The sequence below is a fragment of the Prorops nasuta genome, unplaced genomic scaffold (assembly GCF_024137725.1).
Source record: "Prorops nasuta isolate Cenicafe-Biocafe unplaced genomic scaffold, Cenicafe_Pnas_1.2 PNAS00003, whole genome shotgun sequence".
Lineage (NCBI taxonomy): Eukaryota > Metazoa > Arthropoda > Insecta > Hymenoptera > Bethylidae > Prorops > Prorops nasuta.
This window is the reverse complement of record NW_027116800.1, coordinates 10,918,466-10,939,181: the sequence shown is the minus strand read 5'-3', so window position 1 is coordinate 10,939,181 and position 20,716 is coordinate 10,918,466. Positions and strand designations below refer to the sequence as shown.

At 42.5% G+C, this 20,716-nt stretch overlaps 1 protein-coding gene across 5 annotated transcripts in view; it reads right to left on the bottom strand.

Annotated features, from left to right (window-relative positions):
• Positions 1-1,550: 1,550 nt before the first annotated feature.
• Positions 1,551-20,716, bottom strand: part of LOC136785740 (uncharacterized) — a 31,292-nt gene continuing 12,126 nt past the window's right edge. Inside the window, exons 1-12 of one of the 5 annotated variants that reach the window (XR_010824702.1) lie at positions 18,486-18,608; positions 17,696-17,741; positions 17,419-17,589; positions 13,105-13,321; positions 8,837-8,920; positions 5,859-5,992; positions 5,213-5,349; positions 4,546-4,700; positions 3,798-4,039; positions 3,498-3,684; positions 2,335-3,429; positions 1,551-2,098 (exon numbers count right to left, since the gene is read on the bottom strand). Coding sequence is in view for 4 of the 5 variants with exons in the window: in XM_066746977.1 (XP_066603074.1) it covers positions 3,233-3,429; positions 3,498-3,684; positions 3,798-4,039; positions 4,546-4,700; positions 5,213-5,349; positions 5,859-5,992; positions 8,837-8,920; positions 13,105-13,321; positions 17,419-17,589; positions 17,696-17,741; positions 18,486-18,568 (1,653 nt within the window). In the remaining variant the exon portion in view is untranslated. Of the gene's footprint in view, positions 3,430-3,497; positions 3,685-3,797; positions 4,040-4,545; positions 4,701-5,212; positions 5,350-5,858; positions 5,993-8,836; positions 8,921-13,104; positions 13,322-17,418; positions 17,590-17,695; positions 17,742-17,903; positions 17,999-18,485; positions 18,609-20,716 lie in introns of those variants that run through there. The other 4 variants (XM_066746977.1, XM_066746979.1, XM_066746978.1 and 1 more) reach the window with 4 other exon arrangements.

The following is a 20,716-nucleotide window of genomic DNA, read 5'->3' as shown; positions in this document are numbered from 1 at the left end:
ATTCACCATACACACACACACACACACGCACACGCACACTAGAAAGCATCTCTACAGAAGTAAATTATTCTGAAACGGAAACGGTTCCTTAACCCGAAACTGGGTAAATGCGCGATGCTATATATTCCCTCGGAGGCAAGATTTGTAGAAATTTTTGTAAATTATTCGATACGCAGTCTCTCCCTTTAATTCTCTTATCGCGAAATAACGCGTTACTCGCTGGTGGATCTATCGCTGATATAGCTACGAGAACGAACGAATGGTATCTGTGTGTGTATACACACTGGGAATATATTAATCTTTGGTACGGCGCGTAGCCAAGAGCGAGTTTGCGGCAAGTGAAAAATGGCGCATATAGGTAGACAGAGCTTGAAATATTGAATTACAGCAGATCAATGAAGTGCGATAATTATTTGTGCATTGAGCATAATTATTGGTGATGCGGCGATTAATTGTTGATGGCGCGCCGATTAATTTATCGAGGTTTGATTAATTATCGCGAGGGACCGGTACGAAGCGCACGGTTGCCTGCTGGCGAGGCTGATTGAAGACCGGAATAGCATTTCTTGGAAGAACACGAGGAAACCTTCTCCATTATAAATGGTTACAGCAATCGGAGATTGCCCAATTCTATGTAAATAAAGCTGACGAATGATCGAGACTCACAATTCATCCGGAATAAACGCTCCTTCGCGATTAAATCGACTACGCTGCAAGAGTACAGCTAGCAGCAGCACCACCACCACCACCAGTGGAATGTCTCAGGCGTAATTGATACGTTGACGAATATCCGCCGAGATGCGCGAGGATTCTTCTTCTTTTTCGTCCCCTTCGCCACTCGACCCACCTTATTCTTTCGACTTGCGCATCGCTTTGCCAACGACCAATGGCACTTTTCCTGCCTGCCTGCCTGCCTGCCTGTCTGCGGCTGGCCCATTTTACCCAAGATATCCATGTACCGATTCAATTTTCACTTTCCATTTGTGGTATCGGTTGTGGCGTGAAAAATGCGCTATTTGGAAAACACGATTCGTTCCGTTCCAGCCTAACAGCTCCGGCCTTTTTCCCAATTTTTCACTATTCTCCAGGTAGGTCCTTTCGTCACGCCGATCTTCGTTCGACCTCTTTTTGCCGAAGACTGTACCTCGGCTTTCGTGAATATGTTGCTCTACCCATGCCCGTTAAATCGCGTGCTCACACAATTCGGTCAAATCAAACTGAATTCTTCTCCTCTTCAATGTACCCACGAACGAAGGCCCTGCACCTTCGTCCAAAGAAAACTTTGAAAAACCCACGCTTTCCGACTCAGCCAACACCAATTTATGGATTCGAAAGTGTCAAACTTTTTTGGAGATAATAATATTGATAATATGCCATTCAGTACTTTCGTTGAATAAAACATGCAAGCTGCACGCTGTGAACAAGAGTACTATTATATAATTGTGGAAACTGGAAAGTTTTTCTCCTGGTACTATTTATTGAAAACCTTGATACACTGGAGCTTAAGGGTACTGGAAAGGTTTGAAAATTGGACAGAGAATCAGCTGTGAACGAAAATGCAATGGAGAAAGCATTCGGCAAATATTCGTCAATAATTGGATTATGGAAATTTAAAAGAGAACGAGTCAATGATATTTTTTGGTTCATTTAATTTCAAACCTATCTCGTTCCCTTAACTATAAATATTGGAAGTTGTCGTACAGTATACTATATTTACAGATAATTAATAAAACAGGTTAATCCTGATACTTGGCGTAACTCTCGGTATAGAGGATGAGGGTAGCATTAAATTATATGACCGCTATGGAGGGAGACAATCAGGAGGGGAAATTAATATTTTACTGTATTCGAAAAGGTCGCTCAAATGTCGCAAAAATCTCATTTCCACCGAAAGGAGAAAAAGAGAAACATTTTTAAAACGAGAGCTTTACAATGTTGATACACGGAGTCTCGCCAATGCGCACAAGTGCCGCGTAAAATATTATTTAATCCTCACTGACCGTACTCTCGTGGCAATTCCGCATTTCCATGTTGATGTTCATACATTGGCGTTATGTTATATATATATATATATATATATATATAAAGTAAGATTAACCTAAAGATATGTATTCGTAATTAGTAATAATATTCCTTAAGTTTCAAAACTCGACGCAGTATTAGCGAAATATTCAGGGACGTAATATCACAAGAGCGTGATTTACTTTTACAAGTCTAAATGCAATAACACCTCTTTTTGAAATTAAGACGATGAAAGCATGATTGTCGGCTGGCAAATTTTATCGTTCCTGAATATAACGGCTAAAGACAATAAGTACGCATAGGCATGCTTACAATAATTAAATCTCATTAGCGGCGCAGACCTATGGTCCTCGTTTCTTATTTTTTTACTTCAATCTGCGTAAAAACTGCACGCACCATGGAGTAGCTCCTTATCGGATTATAGTGAGTTGTAGCAAGTGTAATTGAATTGACTCGTTGTTTATTTAAGCTTGAGTGTCCGTGTTAGGGAGCATAATGCATTCAGTTTTCGAGATCCTGGCAAGAGAGCGGAGCGCTGGATTGATCGACGACGTTGGTCATTATCGACTCACGATAAGTGCCCACGAGAGAGAAAAATTAAGCTAAATATTAATTATACTTCTTTGATTTGAAAGTCTGGTCGAAAATAGCCTTTAAGTAAACGGAATTAATGCTTGCTGTGATGTAACACTAATACGGATTAAAATAGTTGTAAAAATAAATGTTTACACGTACGTGGTTCAAAATTTCTACCTTATCGAGAGATTTCTATATTACCGACCTCGCGAGCGCGCAAGTAGTACAGAAATCGATCGTAATCCGATTAATCAAAAAATCGCGTACAATAAATTAAATTAAATTAAACACTGATGCGACGAGCGATTTTCTTTGAGAGAAAAACCAACTAAACAATACGTCAAACAAAAATTATGTTTGCGAGAGATGAGAGTATGCTTAAAAAGAACATTGGTGTGTATAAACGACGAACTTGGTCCCTCGGGATCGATAGGTTTACCGTCGGTAAGGTGTTACCGATCAGGTCGATGAACTGCAGATTTCTGAATTGCCAACCGGGAATGATAATACCAGTGGTGGTGTTAGTCGCCTCGAATGGTTACAAGGAGGCGGGAGAGTAGCGTACTCCTACCGACGGAAATCCAACAAAGGGGAGAAGAAACTGGCTCTTATACGAAGAGATGTTTCGCGCGTTTTAGTTGATTCTGCCTTTATGCGTCATGTAGCTTATGCTGTCGGACAGCAATTTTTCCCTGGCCTGCCTTCTCATTCGCGAGCACATGGCCAATAAAGTTCCTGCCATTATGCAAAATATTCCACAGCTCAGGCCCACCATTGTATTCATCACCGTCGATCTCAAGCAAACTCTGTCGCTCGCGCTCTCGGCTGATCCTACAAAGTCCAAAGGAGAAAAATCAGTGTCGGTGAAAAAATCACTTGAAATTCTCGTCGTGGCTTACCTCTGCGCGAGGCAGTCGAGTTCTGGAACAATTCCGTGTCCGCTTCACCCTCCTGGAGAACTCGCAGCGACTGGAAGAGATTCACGTTTTCCGATAAACTCGTGGCTGGTGTTGATGGTCCATCGATCATGTTTCCTATCGAACGTTTCGCCACGTTTTTCGCGTTTCTCCAGTGGCACGGTTGACTCTGAAAAATCGCCGTGATCGATATTAGCGACGATGCGGAAGAAAAATATCGGACTTTCGATGGGTGGGAGGGGGGGGGGAGGGGGGAGCGTAAGACAAAACTGATCGACTTACCGGACATCGACCGTGGCACATTCTGACGTCACACTCGATGTACAAAGCGGGAGAGCCCGTAAACCTGAAAGTCTTCATGTAGGCAAAGACCTGAGTTTCGAAGAGACCGCTCTCGGACCATGATCCCCTAAATCTGCTAATGAGCTTATCGTCCACGGGACAGCCAAATTGATCTATCAGCTGGATCCTCTTGTTTCCGCCATTGTGCGCGTAGCAGTCGTTCACGACGATATCGAAACCATCTGTGGGGACATGGAAAAAGATTATTAATGGAGAAAAAGCAAAATGCACGGCGTCACCGTTGGCTGCGCGCGCACGTGCGTGGTGAATGGCTCGCTCGCGATAATCGGGCTCAGCCTGATAAGAAAATTACCGAAAAAGGTAAATGATAATGGAAAAAAATGTTAACGCGAGTATCGGCAGCTCAGAGGAGAGCGGTTAATTTGCATTTAACTCGCTCCAATTATCCCCGAGTTCCGCTCTCCTTTTCTCCGTCCTTTTTCCCTTTTTCGTTAACTAATACTCTTGGCCGGTTGGGGAGGCGGGTGATACAGACACGAATATCATATAGATGAATCTTCGAAGATCGTATCTTATTCGGGCGATAAGCCCGTTAGAAAGGACGAAGGGAGTTAGGAGGGGGGGGGAGTACAGTGCGTAATTGAGAGCAGAGGAAAAAGGCGGCGGGGATCGAAGGAGCCAGAGCCTCATCGGCTCTTCATATAAGTTAAGTTGCAGTTAGGCGTACCGTATTTGCTGCGCATGTAGATAATGAGAGTCAGAGGATCGCCTACGCGAACTGGTCCAGCCACTCTAGTTCCAGTGGTCCCGTAACCGTATCTGATTTCCATGTAGCACTCCGGTGGCTGGAGGGTGAACACTACGGGATTTCCCGTGGCAACCCTGCAACAGGATAATCCTTGAGAAATCAAAAGGAATCAGAATCTCCGTTATCCGCCGATCCCTCGATCGTCCTCCCATTACATGGCGCCGGAAGCGCCAGCGAGCAGCCACCGTGCGCGCACTCTGATATTTCCAAATCTCCCCCATATCATTATAATGAAAATAATCCTATTGATTCTTGGCCGAGCACTGATTGCTTGTAATGGAAGAATTCAAAGCCTCTCTCTTGCACCATTATCGAATCATAGTTCGCGTAATTCTATCGCAAACAAATCGCTCTCAAGATCGATCGGATAGATCGAAAAATTAATTAACCGAGCATTATTACTGGCAGGCTTCCATTCTTCTTCGAGAGTTTACGTTGGCCTCGTGAAACGTACGGCGTATGTATATATATATGCGTGGATGGAAGCTAAGATGGATATGCAGCGGGAGCAGCATTATGGGAATAAATAATAAAGGACGGGAGAGATAAGCTTAATAATGGCACACAGCGGGGTTCGGTTACTTACTCGACATCGAGAAACGGAAAGGTCACGGTCTTCCAGAAGTCATAGCCGTACTCGCAAGTCACTTTAAAGTGCTCGTCGAACTCTTCCTCAATCAGTGGATTGTACTGCACCGTAATTGTGTTCCACATCAGGTTCTTCTATGAAACAATAGAGATTCTTTTCGATTAGATGACTCCTAGCTGGAGAAAAACCGTCATTCGTGATCGATTCGAAATTATACTTGCGTGCGAACGAATCTCTTAGCGAGATCAAACGGGCTCGTCCATATTTCATCTATATACGATCGAGCGGATCGTTATTGACCATTTCACACGTCGATCGGAAATATAGCACTTGATGCGATTATTGCTGAAAAACGTGCTTAAAATCTTTGCCTACATATATAGGTGCAATATTACTTCCGCCAGCGATGGTTTACGAGTGGTTTGATCTCGCGAAGAGGTTAATATTGGTTAAAGAGAGAATAAAAGGAAAGGGTTGAGAGGGTCTGCGAGGCTCTGCGAGTCACAGACTCGTATTTTTTCGAGCTCGTCCGCTGCAGTCATTAAATTATGACTCTCGTCGAGAGACGGCACACACGCTGCGCGAGAACCTCCAAACTCTTCCTCTCTAGCTCGCTCGTGCATCGCTCATCTATTTTACTTACCGTTGGATTTTTTCTGCTGTCCTGATGATGTGTATTCTCACCGAGGGTGCCGCATCGATTCAGCTGAATATAGAACTCGTAGTAATCACGGCCCGTCCCGTTAACGTACATGCAGTCAGGATCGTAGGAGTAGCCTGTAATTAAAACCAATTGTCTTGAATGATCCCCTTCGGCAACGGTAGCTCCTTCAAAGATCTCAATCCACCATCCGTAAATATTTTCCACTCCGTTGACATTTGCACCGAGGAAAAAATCATTTGATCTTAATCAATCTTTGACCGGCGATTCCTAATTAAATATTTACTTGGTATTCTGTAGTGAAATTTGATTAAATTTGCTTAAAATTTAATTGTTTTAAATCATTTTCATTCGACTAAATCAACTATTCGCTAAAGTCTAGTAACCTATTGATTATTGATTATTGAAATCGAGATTGATTTCGATCAACTGATTTAAATTCTCAGTGTATAAGAATGTGCTTTGAATTCATTTGAATTATAATTAGTTTGAGTGTCTCTCTCTCTCTTTCCTTTTCTATTCCCACTGAGAGAAAAGTATAGTTGGAACCAATTAAATCAGATAGTAACTGCGCATGATCTATGATTTACCCACAATAATTGAATTGTTGATTCATGTACGGTTTATTTATCTTAAAATAATTCAATCGATTAGCATAGTAATGCAACTCATCCTAGTATAATTTATTTAGAGGAAACACAAATTTTAAAAGTTACATGTTACGATATTACATCGTTGCATCATATTCGTATAATAATTAACGAATGTTAAAGCTTTGCAAAGCTACTCGCTAGGGTTCATCATTAGACTCAAACCTAGTTTCCACAGTTTATTAGGTGTGTTATGCATAGGTAGAAAATTTGTGATGATTTCTACCCACGAGAAGGATAAATTGATGAATATGTATGCGTACTTGTATTGTAACCTACACAAAAAAATAAAGCGATGAGTACAAGTACATATTTACAACACACACTACTCTCTCATAGGAAATTACGAATGCCTATAAAAGCGTATTTCTTATTGAAATTTCAGAAGTGGATTCTCAGACTTGGTGAATCGTGCAATTTACAATACGTATAGCAACAAGTGTGTATCTCACCAAATATACAAAACTAGTTCTATGATTTCAAAAGCAGTATAAGGATGACACGTCGTTGATCAAATCTGCGCGCAATTGAACTTCAAGAAGTGCTTAATGTGATAATTTCATACAAAATTCAACGAAACACGTTTATTACGTTATCTCTATTCAATTAATATTACTCTCACCAATTGAAATATCGATCTGTATATAAAAGAAATGAATATCTTTCGATGAGATATATCTTTGCATTTACTCAATTAGAATATTCAAATGAGCCATTTTATTCCCTCTGCAAGTACTATATCTATATAACCATTTTCGAGTCTACATTTATTTATGACAAATAAACTTGACCGTTGATGCACAAAAAAACCTTTCTCCCGATTCCTCGTTCAATTATCGCATTAGTCTCGATTGGTTCGTGCGTCGCGCTGCTCTATTCTCGAAAAGAAAACTATAATATAGGCGTACAATGAGAGAGAGAGAGAGAGAGAGAGAGAGAGAGGTTGGAACAGTCCGGATGATGGAGACGAAGATTCGCGTCAGGAGAACTATATATATATATATAGATATAGAAGCGTGCACAGTTAAGGAATAACAAATGTCAGCATTCGTTTCGGCGTAATACGTTGAAGGGGAGAATTCAATTTTGCGATTTGTGCGCGTAATTCCGAAGCAGTTCCCAGGTGAGTGAGAGAGCTGCGAATAGTGCAGCTTCCTCGAAGGATTATTCAGTGGCTGTCGACGGGTCAACGGTCATGTGGCTGTGAGACTCGTGATTTTTTGCCGATCGCGTGCACTGCTTTCCAGTCGCGCTCAAATGCGCGAAGGTTAACAACACTTTGGACCGTGCGAGACTGGAAAATTCAAGCGTGATAAATCTCTTCTTCACTTTTGCTTCGCTAATCACGCGTTACTTACGATTTCAACGACCCGAGCGAGTATACGGCCTGAAAAACGTTTCTTCCGCTCGCATTCCGAACTTCTTCTTACTCAATTCGTACACTGTATATGTATACACTAGAGAGTTGGTACATATATACATGCACGGGCATATGTATAATACTCGAGCAGCGAGAGATCGATCGATCGATGAAAAGTAACAATAACGATGCGAGGATATAGCATACACATACCCATTTGATACCATATACCACTCTCCGGCGAGGATCTATCCTTAAGAAGAAGTTGGGGTCGATAAAAAACGAAGGCGCTTGGTTGTTCGATTCAGCAGTTACATAAGATTGTATCACGCACGGCAAAATGAAGACGAGAGGAGGAGAGCAAGAACGAGAGACCCTCTGCTCCTTCCCATATATAACGGAAGTGAACGAAGCACACGCTTCGTGTAAATCCAATTGTGCGCCAACAAAAAGAGCTCGAGAGCTTAACGGTGGGTGCGTATATAGCGCCGATTGATTTACGATAATTAGCTTTCCGCTATTAGCGAATCAAGCTCATTAGCGTGGATCTACACTCGTGTCGTCATTATCGCGGAGGCTGACAGTCTGCGCAAAGCGATCGAGGATTCGCCCGAACGCAAAATAAGTTATTCCCACACTGTCCCTACCCCAGCCTTCTTCCCTCCTTTCCTTCCATTCCCTTTTTTCGCTTCGATCGATCATTTTTCAGCCGATAAATTATTAAGCCGTTACGGAGCAGAAACTCAACTGTTGGACAGGAAAAAGCCGGAAGATAAGATCGAGCGATGAAGAAGAAGCGCACACAACATGCGTTATTTCTTTCGGTATATATACGAAGATCTTAATCGTCTTGCTATGCTGGATAAATTCACCTCGAGACTATTTCAAAATGAAAAATTTATGTTTACAAAATTGCACTGCTTCTTTTCCACGAGGATCGAGTTGCTTACCGGCAGAGTAGAGGAGTCCTGCGAAAGAGCCATTAAATCCGATCCTGATTTTCATGTAATCGTCCTGGCATTCAGCCTCGATGTCTGAAAGAAGAAAGACCAAAACGTTAGAGAGAACGCTTTACTTGGAAATGGTTCGTAAAGATGGCTATATGACGGGAGAGGGATTGTTATGGGTGGGTATATATAGTTGGGGTGCGGGGAATCGGACCTTGAATGTAAGCAAGAGCGTGACGTGTCGAAATGGGTGGAAAATGAGAAATTGTCGAGGGAGAGAGGCGGGGAGGGGGAGGGGGTGAGAAGGACGGGGGAAAAACCGGTCGTCGATGACGAGTGAAAGTAAAATGCGTTGCAGTAGCGTGCATCGGGCTGACTCTCATATAAGCACTCTTCGTGGTAAGGCGCCGTTTGGATCGCGGCCAGGCAATCCGCGAACCTTCCTGCAGGATGCACGGGGAGATAAGAGCGATAGTCACACTTGGACTGAATCTCGATGGTACGACTTTTCCCTACAATCGCGCGGTGGTACATTTCTTTATACTCCTCCAATCCTCCCGGAGGCTACTTAGGAATTAGTACAGTCTATTCCTGCTCTTCTTCTTCTTCTCCTTCTTCTTATTTGATTATTTTTATTTTTAAGAAAAATCTCCACCTCCTCCGACGACAGGTCTCCCCATACACGTCAGCCGCGATATGCCGTTTATCGCAAATAACCGTAATACCAGCTCGACTTATCATTAATCGCGACACAAATTGCGATAGTCTCTTCAAGATTATCGATGTATAATTAAGCCTCGATAATCTGTCAGTCATTTTTTCCTCGCGAAACGATCATTTATTTATGAAATTGGGAGGAAAACTGGAGAGATTCCTAGATACACACACTCGTGGAATTGCGGATGTTTCGTGCTCATTGTCCGGCAAAACGCTCGAGCGTAGACAATAGGCCGAGTTACGCAATCGCGGCGTATGGGGCGCTCTCTCGTTCGAATATGCTATGGACGAGAAACTCGCCTTCTATTCCTACCTATCGGAGCTTCCGACAATTCTCGCGGTCCGAGCCAGAAACGCTGGAGGAGCGGGCGAGAGAGGAGAAAACTCGATTCGTAGAAACTATTGCATAAAACAGCATCGTTTTCATTGAAGAATAGGCCGCGGGGTTGCTCGCCGGTTTTTGCAAAAATTTCTTTCGCGCAAAGATGAGAATAGCAGCGCCTCGTTAATTCCAGAGTATTCGTACAGATGCGAAGGAGATAGGAGTGAAATGATTGGTTCGAGTCGTTAAAATAGCTGCGAATCGGCCAGCGATAACCACCACTCCCCCTCCTCTTTAATCATATCGATGCATGTATCATTTGTCGTTGCATTTGGACGAGATAATTCCGCTGCGCCGTTACTTCGACTTCACTTTATCGCTCGTAGCACGGTTTATTTGCATAGCCATCGATTATTATACAGTTGGTTATTTTGTCGTGGCTCTGTTTTTCCCCTCGTGATTTTCCGTCTCTTATATTTCCAAGCCATTCCGATTGATCACGAGTGACACAGTTTTGGCCAGTGTTGTAGATGCACAATCTCATGAATAGCCATCCAGATGTATCTTTCCAATTGAGACTTTAAACACCAACCGAGTCTGACCTTTGGCGACCCGAGCATTCGAGCCGAGAGAAAAAGCAGAACGATTGTAGAGGGCGACATAGAGACGCAGATAATAAAAGAGTATATAGCGAGAGATTTGTGTTGAACAAAGATGAGACGTATTTCAATCGTTTATCAAACGCTTTTTGCAGTGTTTATAATAAGTGGGAGTGTTTTTACGCCAGGAATTGTTCAAAGTCTACAAATTTCTAGAGCATCGATCATGGAATTATATGGTTATAACGTTACGGTATTGGAATCACAATCTCCGTATGAATAGGCATTCAGATGTATCATTCTAATTGAATTTATACAGGTCATCCACTTAAGGTATTTAGTAGTATCGTTACTCTGGTCACAGTTCAAAATATTTTAGCCTTTCATTTGACTAGGCGAGCATTCCCTATACACAAACGATCAACTCTATAAAAGCCAACGATGTTCTGGGAACATCCTGAGCATTTCCACTGGACATGTGAATATTCTCGGAGCGCTTTAAGGATGTCCTAGGAATATTTGCGATATTGAGGAAACGAACTCTACAATATCTCAAAAAGTTTCTTGATATTCTAATTAATATTAAAAAAATTACTGCAAAAATCTGATTTATAGCTTCTATGAATTACGTAATGATAGATAGAAGAAGTATAGGATTTCCCATAAGAATCTGTGTTAAACGCGTAAAAACGTACAAAAATGAAAAAGTTTGGAGCAAGTCACTTATGTCACACGAAGAGACGCGTACATGATTACACATTCTCACTTCAGTATCATTCTGTTGGACTGCACCGTGTCCATATATATATTAAGCGTGCTTTGCAGCGACTATTGCAAGAGGGGGGTAATTTGGTAAGAACTGTTGAAAGCCGGAGAATTGTCTGGTTGATCGATCAAGGAATTGGTCGACGTTGCGGTGTTGGATGGCTGGTTAGTATTCCCGCGTGGAGGGTGTTTTTTAGCGATGGCACATTGTAGACGGATGAAAAGACGAGTTGTAGGAGTGCATAGCGAGTACGTACGCGCGATCGAGCTAGGGCCTGAGTGTGTAGGCTGGACCTATGAGAATCGCGAGGCAGTCACTCGCACGGTCTGACTGGTTGGTTGGTAGGCGCAGAGGCGCTCGCTAGCGCAGAGCCACGAGCACGAAGGATGCATTAAGTCTAATGGGCCTCCTTTCGCATAATTGACGATACCGCGGGTGGCCTCAACTTCCCGCGGTGAGCATAGCAGCCGTCTTCTTTTACGGCTTCATTCAAGTCGCTGACTCTTTTCAAACTGGAGTACCGTTCTTATCAAAGATGCGTACTGCCACGCAAACTCGATGCAACATCTCAAGACTTTTTCAAAAATCTCTTAATCATCGTCATGATCTGTATATATATGCACCATATACTCGTAACGAGCGAGCCCTCTCCTCCGAACCGTAGCGAAATATTCTAACACCGGCCATTATTTATTCGCTTTGGAAGATTAACATCGTCATCGATCAAGCCATCATTCAGCCAGGGAATCATTATTACCGTGCGTGTGTGTGTGTTTTGCTCGTCGGAATGCTTCGCTGAGTTCTTTCCAGTCTGTTTTTCGAGGGTCTCGCCGCGCGGAAAGAGAGAGTCGATCGCGAAGGGCGAAATCGATTAGATAAATATATATATATATACGAGTGCATGCGCTCGGGAGATCATCGAGACTGGCCGACTTTGAACGAGACTATATATATATATATATATACACGATAGATCATAGCAGGGCAATAGGATCGCTATGCGGATAATGAGGATCATGAGGAAGGATATAATGATCGGGGAGGTCTCGATGATCCTCGTGACGATGACGGTGGCGTTAGAGACTAGCTGGTGCGACGGTAACGTCGACGCCATCAAAGAAACGTACGCGATTGGAGGCGAAGGCGTGTCTACTGACTCTCTCGCATCGTGCGACTTTCCGACACCGTTTTAATTGGATCCGATCTAACGGTAGTGAAGCAGCCTTTCGAAATTCCCCAGCGGCGGCATTTGCGGTAAGACCGAAACTCTTCTCGTTCCGCGCAATCCCCCAACATTCGCCACTCAAATTATTCCCACTCGAAATTATCATCAACTCCTGACTGCTTGCCTGCCTACTTGCCTGACTGACTGACTGACTGACTGGCCGAGCGACCAAGCGACCGACCGACCGAGACCGTCCCACAACTTTTCTGCCTCGCTCCCACCTCATTTTCCATCTTCTTGTGCTCGTGCTCCATGAAAAAATAACGGATCCCCCAATGGGAACTCGCAGCGTTTTGCAGAAAAAAAAATAGGCAAGAGATTCAATGATCCACGCCATCTCTCGCTCCAAATTCCATCCTGATGTACTCTAACGTACGTACATATGCATATATATATATATAATAGGAGAAGAGCGATGAAACGAATCACTGGGCTGAATGGACTTTTCGGACAATATAATAATGATAGGGTGATTGATGAGGAATGTTTGAAAGTTTCGAGGAGGAATTTGATCTTTTAATAAAGTGAATAAAATGAAGGATGGTATATATAAGAGGCTGGTAATAATAGCTTTTGTGGATATGGCGTGGAATGCGAGTGATGACAGGAGAAAAGTGAGATAAGATGAAAGGAGATAGTTACGTTGTACTCTGGTTGTATTGGGTCTGTATCTTCTGTGCTCGCGATCCCAGGTCTCTGGGTGCCTCCTCCAATCGTCATCGGCCGTTGCACCCGTACCACCACCGCTCAAACTTTGCAGACCTTGCAGGGTCTGCAGGGCCTGAAGATTAGGATTTGCCGGACGACTCTTCAAGGCCGGGACCGGCACGTAGGCAGCACCGTCTCCGACGTACACCACCTGGAAAACAGATGAAAGGGAAAAAGTATGGTCTGTCATAAAGATAGGCGTAAAATTACAGGTAGTCATAGCAGTTCCGCTCTCGTAAAACGCCTTAAAAGCAGAAGCTCCTCGTAAATGCGAGACTCGGATATCGCTATCTCGCGATCGTTACAACCGAGCTAGGCTCGCTGCCTCCAGAGCATACCGCGTGCGCGCGAGCTCGCTGCTGGATGCATGGAACGTGTTTAATTTGATCTGCTGAAAAGCAGTACGGACGGGAAGAGCCGAGGGAGAGGGAGAGAGAGAGAGAGAGAGAGATCGGCCGATTCTTCCTGTCCGCGGCCATCTCTTCCTGCCGCGCAACACACTGACCTCTCCCACGTTAACGAGTTCCATCGACTCGGCCTTTGCGCACGCGGTTCGGACAAAAATTGCTCGACGGAAGAACCGGGAGAGGGGAGAGAGGATGAGCGGAAACACAACACATGTATATATACGCATATAACATACTATACTGTAGTACCGCGGCAAAGAGAATTGCTGCGCAAGAAACAACGAAAGAAGGGACGAGGAAGGAAGGGTGCGAAAAAAATATAAACACGAGAGAAAAAGAAGAGTGCTCGCGCACGTAGGATGCGCGTGCTACGTAGTACGTGAGACGCACGCTCCAGCCTTCGGTGAGGCAGTGAATCGTCCGAGTTTCAAGGAGCAAAAGAAAAACTCGCTCATGCTACACCTCGCAACATGAGCGCGCGAGCCTACTCCAGGAACTTGCAAACGGCCTGCGTGCATCCATCCGATATGCCCGATACGTACCCTCGTCGTTTCCTCTCCATCCGCGCTCCTTTCTTTCTCGTCTCTTTTTCATCTTATTCTTTCTTCTGCAAATTTTACCGTTCGCTTCCCGATTGTCCTCCTCCTCCTTTTCTATTTGTGGTGTATATATATAAGTATACTGTACGTACACCATGGATATACCCATTCTTCGTTTAGTATATATATATATATATATATATACGTACGTGTTACATCCACCTATTCGCTAATTAAGGAGAGAGACCTCATAAACCGATACTTTATAGACTTAACCTGGATTTTCTAGCTTATACTGTAGATATTATTATTATTTCTGCCCCGTTAATAGACTTTTAAACACTCGAGAATTTTATTCGCTTTATTGCTAAAATCAGCAAATTTTTCCTGTAGATGAGGCTGTTCTGCGGGATACATTCTTGGGAAATGCTTTCGCCAGGAGGATTAACTGTATACACATATATGCTTTCGAGAAGGTATATTGAAAGTTTCGTTGGTGGAGCACCTAGTTTGCGTTTCCAACTTCCAAACTGAAACATTATCGCGAACCTCTGACACTAACCATACGGTTTTCGATAGGGTTCGATTCCTCGTATACGAATCCCACGATGCTGCTACTGCTCCGATATTTTTCCACCATTAATCCTGGAGCTAACAAGCGTGGCGCAATTCAATTAAAACTCTTGAAATGTACGTCACGGTGAGTTTAACGTTTTCACGGTGAAGCGAAAATATTATGTATTTGTTACAATATATACTATATATATATACATATATAACGATTGTAGTGAGACAGATGCTATTGTGCGCTATGGAGTAAATCCTCGGAAAATATCCGACTTGGCATCAAGTATGGAATGGTTTATGTTGCCATAAAAAAAATGTTTACTAGCTCGAAGAGATAATGCAGTTTCGGTATAAATATTTTATGCAAACTCCGTATTTTATGTGCTCTGTACACAAGCTAGCATTTCGCAGATGCATTTTACGAGCAAAGTTCTTTGTTATAAATAAAAATGATTGAATTCAAAGGAGATTGTATCAGTATTGCAATTTTTTACGGTGTTTAAACAATCGATTGAGAATTCTTTTGGCTGATCGGACAAGCTTATTCGCAGAATACGAGAAAAGTGTATACTCGTGTTCGATAAGGGCTGGACATGGCAGTATATATCCTTCATAATTTCACTCTCTTTGATTTTCTCCCTTTGCACGCCAGTCGGAACAACCTCGTCACATTAAATTACCTGACATTGGAACGAACTTTCATTCACGGCTCAAGTATTCCCGTCAGATTCCTTCTCACTACAGGAATGCATCTCGTCGCTCTCGCTGCGGGTGAGGTTTATTGAAATTAGATGAGCGTATATATACTACATGTATATATATATATATATATATATTTGTGTGTGTATTATGTGTGTATGTATATAAATATATGTAGGATAGGGAAGTGGAGAATGGAGGGCGAGATAGAGTGTTGTATGGAAGGAATAACCGAGAGGGGAGGTATAGGGTTGATTATGGTTTTAATTATTTCATCTCCGGAGGTATAAGGACCCCGCGCTGCACAGCGTATTTAAACGCTGGCGGGACTCGACGGACCAGCGATTACGCCAGAGCGAGCTATTTCGCAATGGATGCCTCGTGTAATTAAATAGGCAGGCAGCTATAGCCCACCAGGACGTTCCACGGTGACTTCTTAAAAATGCGAAATTGGCTCTCGAGTCCATTGGCTGCCATAAGAAATACCCTTATTCAAGTGTCGCAAATTGAAAGGTTCTGTTTTATTATCGGTTCTGTTTTATTATCGGTTCTTCCCCGTACTTTGTTTCCTGTTTCCGAGTGGTGCTGCAAAAACATCCTATTGGCTCGAGAGAAGCAAAGCGATGTTCGAGAGAGGGAGAGAGGGAGAGAGAGAGAGAGAGAGAGAGAGAGAGAGGCAAGGTGGGAGATGTTGAAGATGGTGGGAAACCTTGGGAACCCTCGTAGCCTGGATTTACGTTGGCGTCCTTCGTGCAGGAAACTAGTTCCTATATTTCGAGATCAAGATCGTGTACTTAAACTAGTTAGTCAAACGGGATCGACGCGAAGAATGCGCGAGTCTTCCTAGTGCGAAATTGTTTCTCGTTAAATCGATAGATTAATGCGCTCTCTTAAGGTCGATTCAGCTTGCCATTCATTTAACGTGCCTTAAGTAAGCGATTATGTCTTAATTACGTAATATATCCTGCAGATCTTGCCTCTCAATGGTAAACACGGGACATCTCAACATTTCCTCCTTGTATGTATATACCATACGGATTTATCGATCCTCTCTCGCAATTTGTAACGTTCTCCACTCTACCCTCTAGAGCAAATCGACAAATTTCTCTATACGAGCAAGTTTCAATAGCTCAGTCAGGAGTGCTTCGTGGTTTACACAATTTATTATGCACGCGCGTATTTGTATATATATATGAACGAAAAAACAGAAATTTGGAAGATGATCGAAAGACAGCGTTGGTACGGGTCACGAGAGAAATAAGTTTAAATGGAACGAAAGAGTTTTCGTGAGATTAATGGTAATTGGAAGAGAATGGTGTATCGAAAAGATTAATACGCAATATATTATGACAAGCATAGATTAAAATATAACCGTAATAGATATTTGCCATGGCAAAAAGGAGATAATGGATGTAAAAGCGGAGATTCAGTCACCCCGACGTATCTTCTCGGTGGATTATCTTATTTTTCCGCTTGGTTGGCGCGGACATGACTCTCCCGTTCAACTTTTCCTTTTGCCCCATCGAAATCCCATAACGGACAAGCCACCTGGCACGGACGGCCTTGCAGCTCATGCGCGCGCATTCTACGAAAAAGCAAAACGCACCAACTTGCCTATCTACAAGTATACATCGGTTAATTATATAGCCGTACCACGCGTTTCCTACCAACAATTTTCCACCTCCATGAAAATTGTTTTCCCCAATAAATCTCATTCGGCGGCATCGAGCTGTAATTTTCATAATATATCCCCTGATGCTGTAAACGTCGATGACACGTTACTCGATCGATCGCGCTAATCATCGAATTAACGTGCTTCGATCGCTCTGTTATATTCGATCGCACCATGATGACTATTTCGCGTGTACGTCCCTCTAATGTTCCAATGAAAATCAACGTTGGGATGATTTCTTCAAGCTCCTCTTACGAAGGGTAAAATTATAGTAGCCATGAGCTTGATGGAATTTCGCTTGTAATTATGACGAAAGAGGGAACTATAGTAATTAAACGAAGGGTTTTGACGTTAATTTGCTTACTGCTTCGTGATCGCTGGCTTCGTGCGTCAGAGCCTCTCTGGTTTCATTATGAGCCGCTGCTTCGTCTTCCTCCGGACCAGATCCACTTCCTGCCCAGTAATCCTCGGTGGAGTCTTCGAGCGATGCCTCCTCGGCATTTGCCTCGTTCTCCGAGCCGTCCGCACTCGCAGCCTTTGAACCACATTAAACTCATGAATAGATACTGCCGTACTTACCTCTCCCCCTTTACCTCCTATACGTGTATGTTATATATAAATTCTCTCCGCTCTTCTCTCACCTGACACCTCAGCATCGCTATCGCGAGCATCCAAACGGCTACGTATCTGCAAAAACATGAAAATCACTCCATCAATAATCATGCATGTTCACCGATTAACACATCCAAATTCATTATAACTAAAACTATATGGACAAAACATTATAATCTATCGATTCGACAATATTACGCTTTCATTATATGCTTTTATTGAATCATTCAACTGAACTTTAATTTTATAGTTTATTCGGTTTTAAAATAAAAACAGCAAGACTTTCAGAGGAGGTGAGAGTCCTCGAGACATTCGCCTTTGACCGCTGCAAGCGCAGGACCCACAACACAACAAAAACACGTGGCACACGCGTTCGCCACTGGCGACTGTTACTAATACTTTCAATCACTACACGAATTGTTACGAGAGTAAAAACTTTTATTTTCACCGCACACTGCACTTGGATGCTATATTGTCTTATGAAAGATTATTTAATGAATTATTATAGAAGAAAAGTGCGAATTCACAACACACGCGCCACGCATTGACGATATTCGCGAGTTTTTCACTTATCGCACTGTATTTGGGAAGATTATTTGATAATGAATGAAGAAAAACGCTGATTCGGGTGAAATGAATGAAAATTAATGATGAAATTGCACGCGCGGGTGAGAAAAGTGAGAAATCCGGTGACTTTTGGTCGTGGGCGCGTAAATTTAAAAAAAACTGTCGCAACGGCGGATTCGAAAGGTAAAAACAAAGATGGCGGAGGAATATCCGGAGCGGCAGAACGTGCCCGGGTAAATCCGAAAACGAAACTTTTCAACTCCACTGCTGCATACTTCATGTCGATATTCTATCGAATTTCTACAGATATTCACGTTTTTAACAACACTGTACATATTGCACCGCAGTATGATGTAAGAATCTTGGAGAATCGAACGCTTCCGGTATCACTTGACACTTCACTTGGACGTTTTATCGTGTTTTGAGCAATTTTCTCGATTAAAAGTGAAGAAGAGTGCGAGTTCCGGCGAAATAATGGCGGAAGAGCGACGAAATCGCACTGGCGCGCGGTAAAAGCGAGAAAAAGCCAAAAAGTCCGATCGGCCGCGGTCGAGGATTTCAAAAAGGGAAACGTCGCGGCGGCCATGTTGGGAGAAAAAGATGTTTTCGGAGCGGGGAGAGGGTAGAAGCTGCTCGCACACAAATCCGAAAACTGAATTATTTTCAATTGAAGAATATCGATTATAGTAGTTCCTGGCTTAAAGAGGAAGATTGTTTTGGTCGCATAAAGGCCAAAAATGCTAAGATTCTGTGATTTAAAATACTAAGAAAAACAACAAAGCCAAACATCCACTTGAGACTATTCAAGTGGTGTGTTTATGTTTTGATTTTTTTTATGGCGCCGCACTCCAAATTGCCGATCGGCCTTGAACCACTTCATAGGCTCAAGTGGATGTTTGGCTTAGTGTTTTTCCTATTATTCTAATTCACAGAATCTTTGGCCTTATATATGCGACCAAAAAAATCTTTCTCTTTAAGAAAGGCTACTGTAATCGAGAATCTTTAATTGCAAATAACTTTTGAACCAAAAGTGTAACAAAAATGTTTTTAAAACTTTTTTACTCAGATTTTTATCCCCTATCCGATGGTATTGACATGGCCATCGTTCGTGGGACACCCTTATATATATATATATATATATATATGTAAGTTTTAAAAGAGCGAAATAATCTTCAATAATGAAAAAAGTACGCATGCTCGCACACAACCTCGTTTATATCGTGGATTCGGTGCACGTAAGAGAGAATGAGCCGTCGCATATTCATCAAATTGCTTAGGGAGATAAGTTGAGCAATTTATCAGACTAACTGTTTCCGTGCCATTCCAGCACTGTGGTGATATCTCGAGGAATGAAAAACGACGCATTTGCTCTAATCCCCCACAGCTACCGTACATCCACCCAACTAATCCATATTTATTGCGCATTTATAAACATATACCAACTCTATAAGTGCGCGAATTCTTTAACCCACTTTGATACGCGCTTCTAAACGTCATTCACGATCACCGATAGCACGCGCAAGGTCTCGAGGTAAATCCGCACTTATATATGTATATATATATATACATACTTGCATGTGTCTACATACACATATAAGGTTATAATACTGCAATCTCTATTGACCGCGGGATACGAGGAAAAATGTGTTGGAATATTATTCGCTGGTATAATAATGAGTTTCAGGGTTTCAAGACTCGTCTCCCTCTCTGTTCGTGTGTTATGTAGCTACGCGAAACGATTGAATAACCGTTTAAATTACGTCCCTGACCATCGTTCCTACGTCTCGCTTATACCGCGGATGAAACGTGGAAATTTAATTGCTTAATCAGGTGCGAAGACCCGCGGCGTATGGCGTCTGGTAAATGTGTACATGGGGTTGGGGAAGGGGCGCCAAGTGATGTGATTTTAACTGTACTCCAAGCACGGATGGCATCCAGCAACATGAAAAACGATACTCGTCGCGGTAGCTGACATTCGCTACACGCTTCAGCGAAAACCCTCGTGCGTTCTGTGATTTAACTGCCGCGTGTGTACCATTAGCCGGCATCGCTGACAACGATAATTACTCGTCGATGCATTATACGAAACAACCAGTTGTGAAAAATGTTAACACGAGCCGACGATCCACAGCCTCGCGTTAATATTATCAACCTTAATTTGGACTACCGTGCTTCTTTCGAATGAATTTTTAACTCCGATATACAACTATTTTTATACTATTAGCAGTATATTTAGAGCAACGAATCGTGACTAAAGTCACGTCATGTCAGTTACCATTTTCAGAGTTGCTTTTTTGTAGTAAATATGTTTTGAAAATCATTGGTGATATGATTGTTTTTGGGGAAAAGAGTACCGTTGTTAATAATTTTCAGATTAAAATTATACAATTTCAAATTGATCATTCTATATGGTGACTAAGATTTGATATATTATCCATGTTGAAAAGGAAAATTTTTCAAATTTCCATTATTTAAATTTCTTT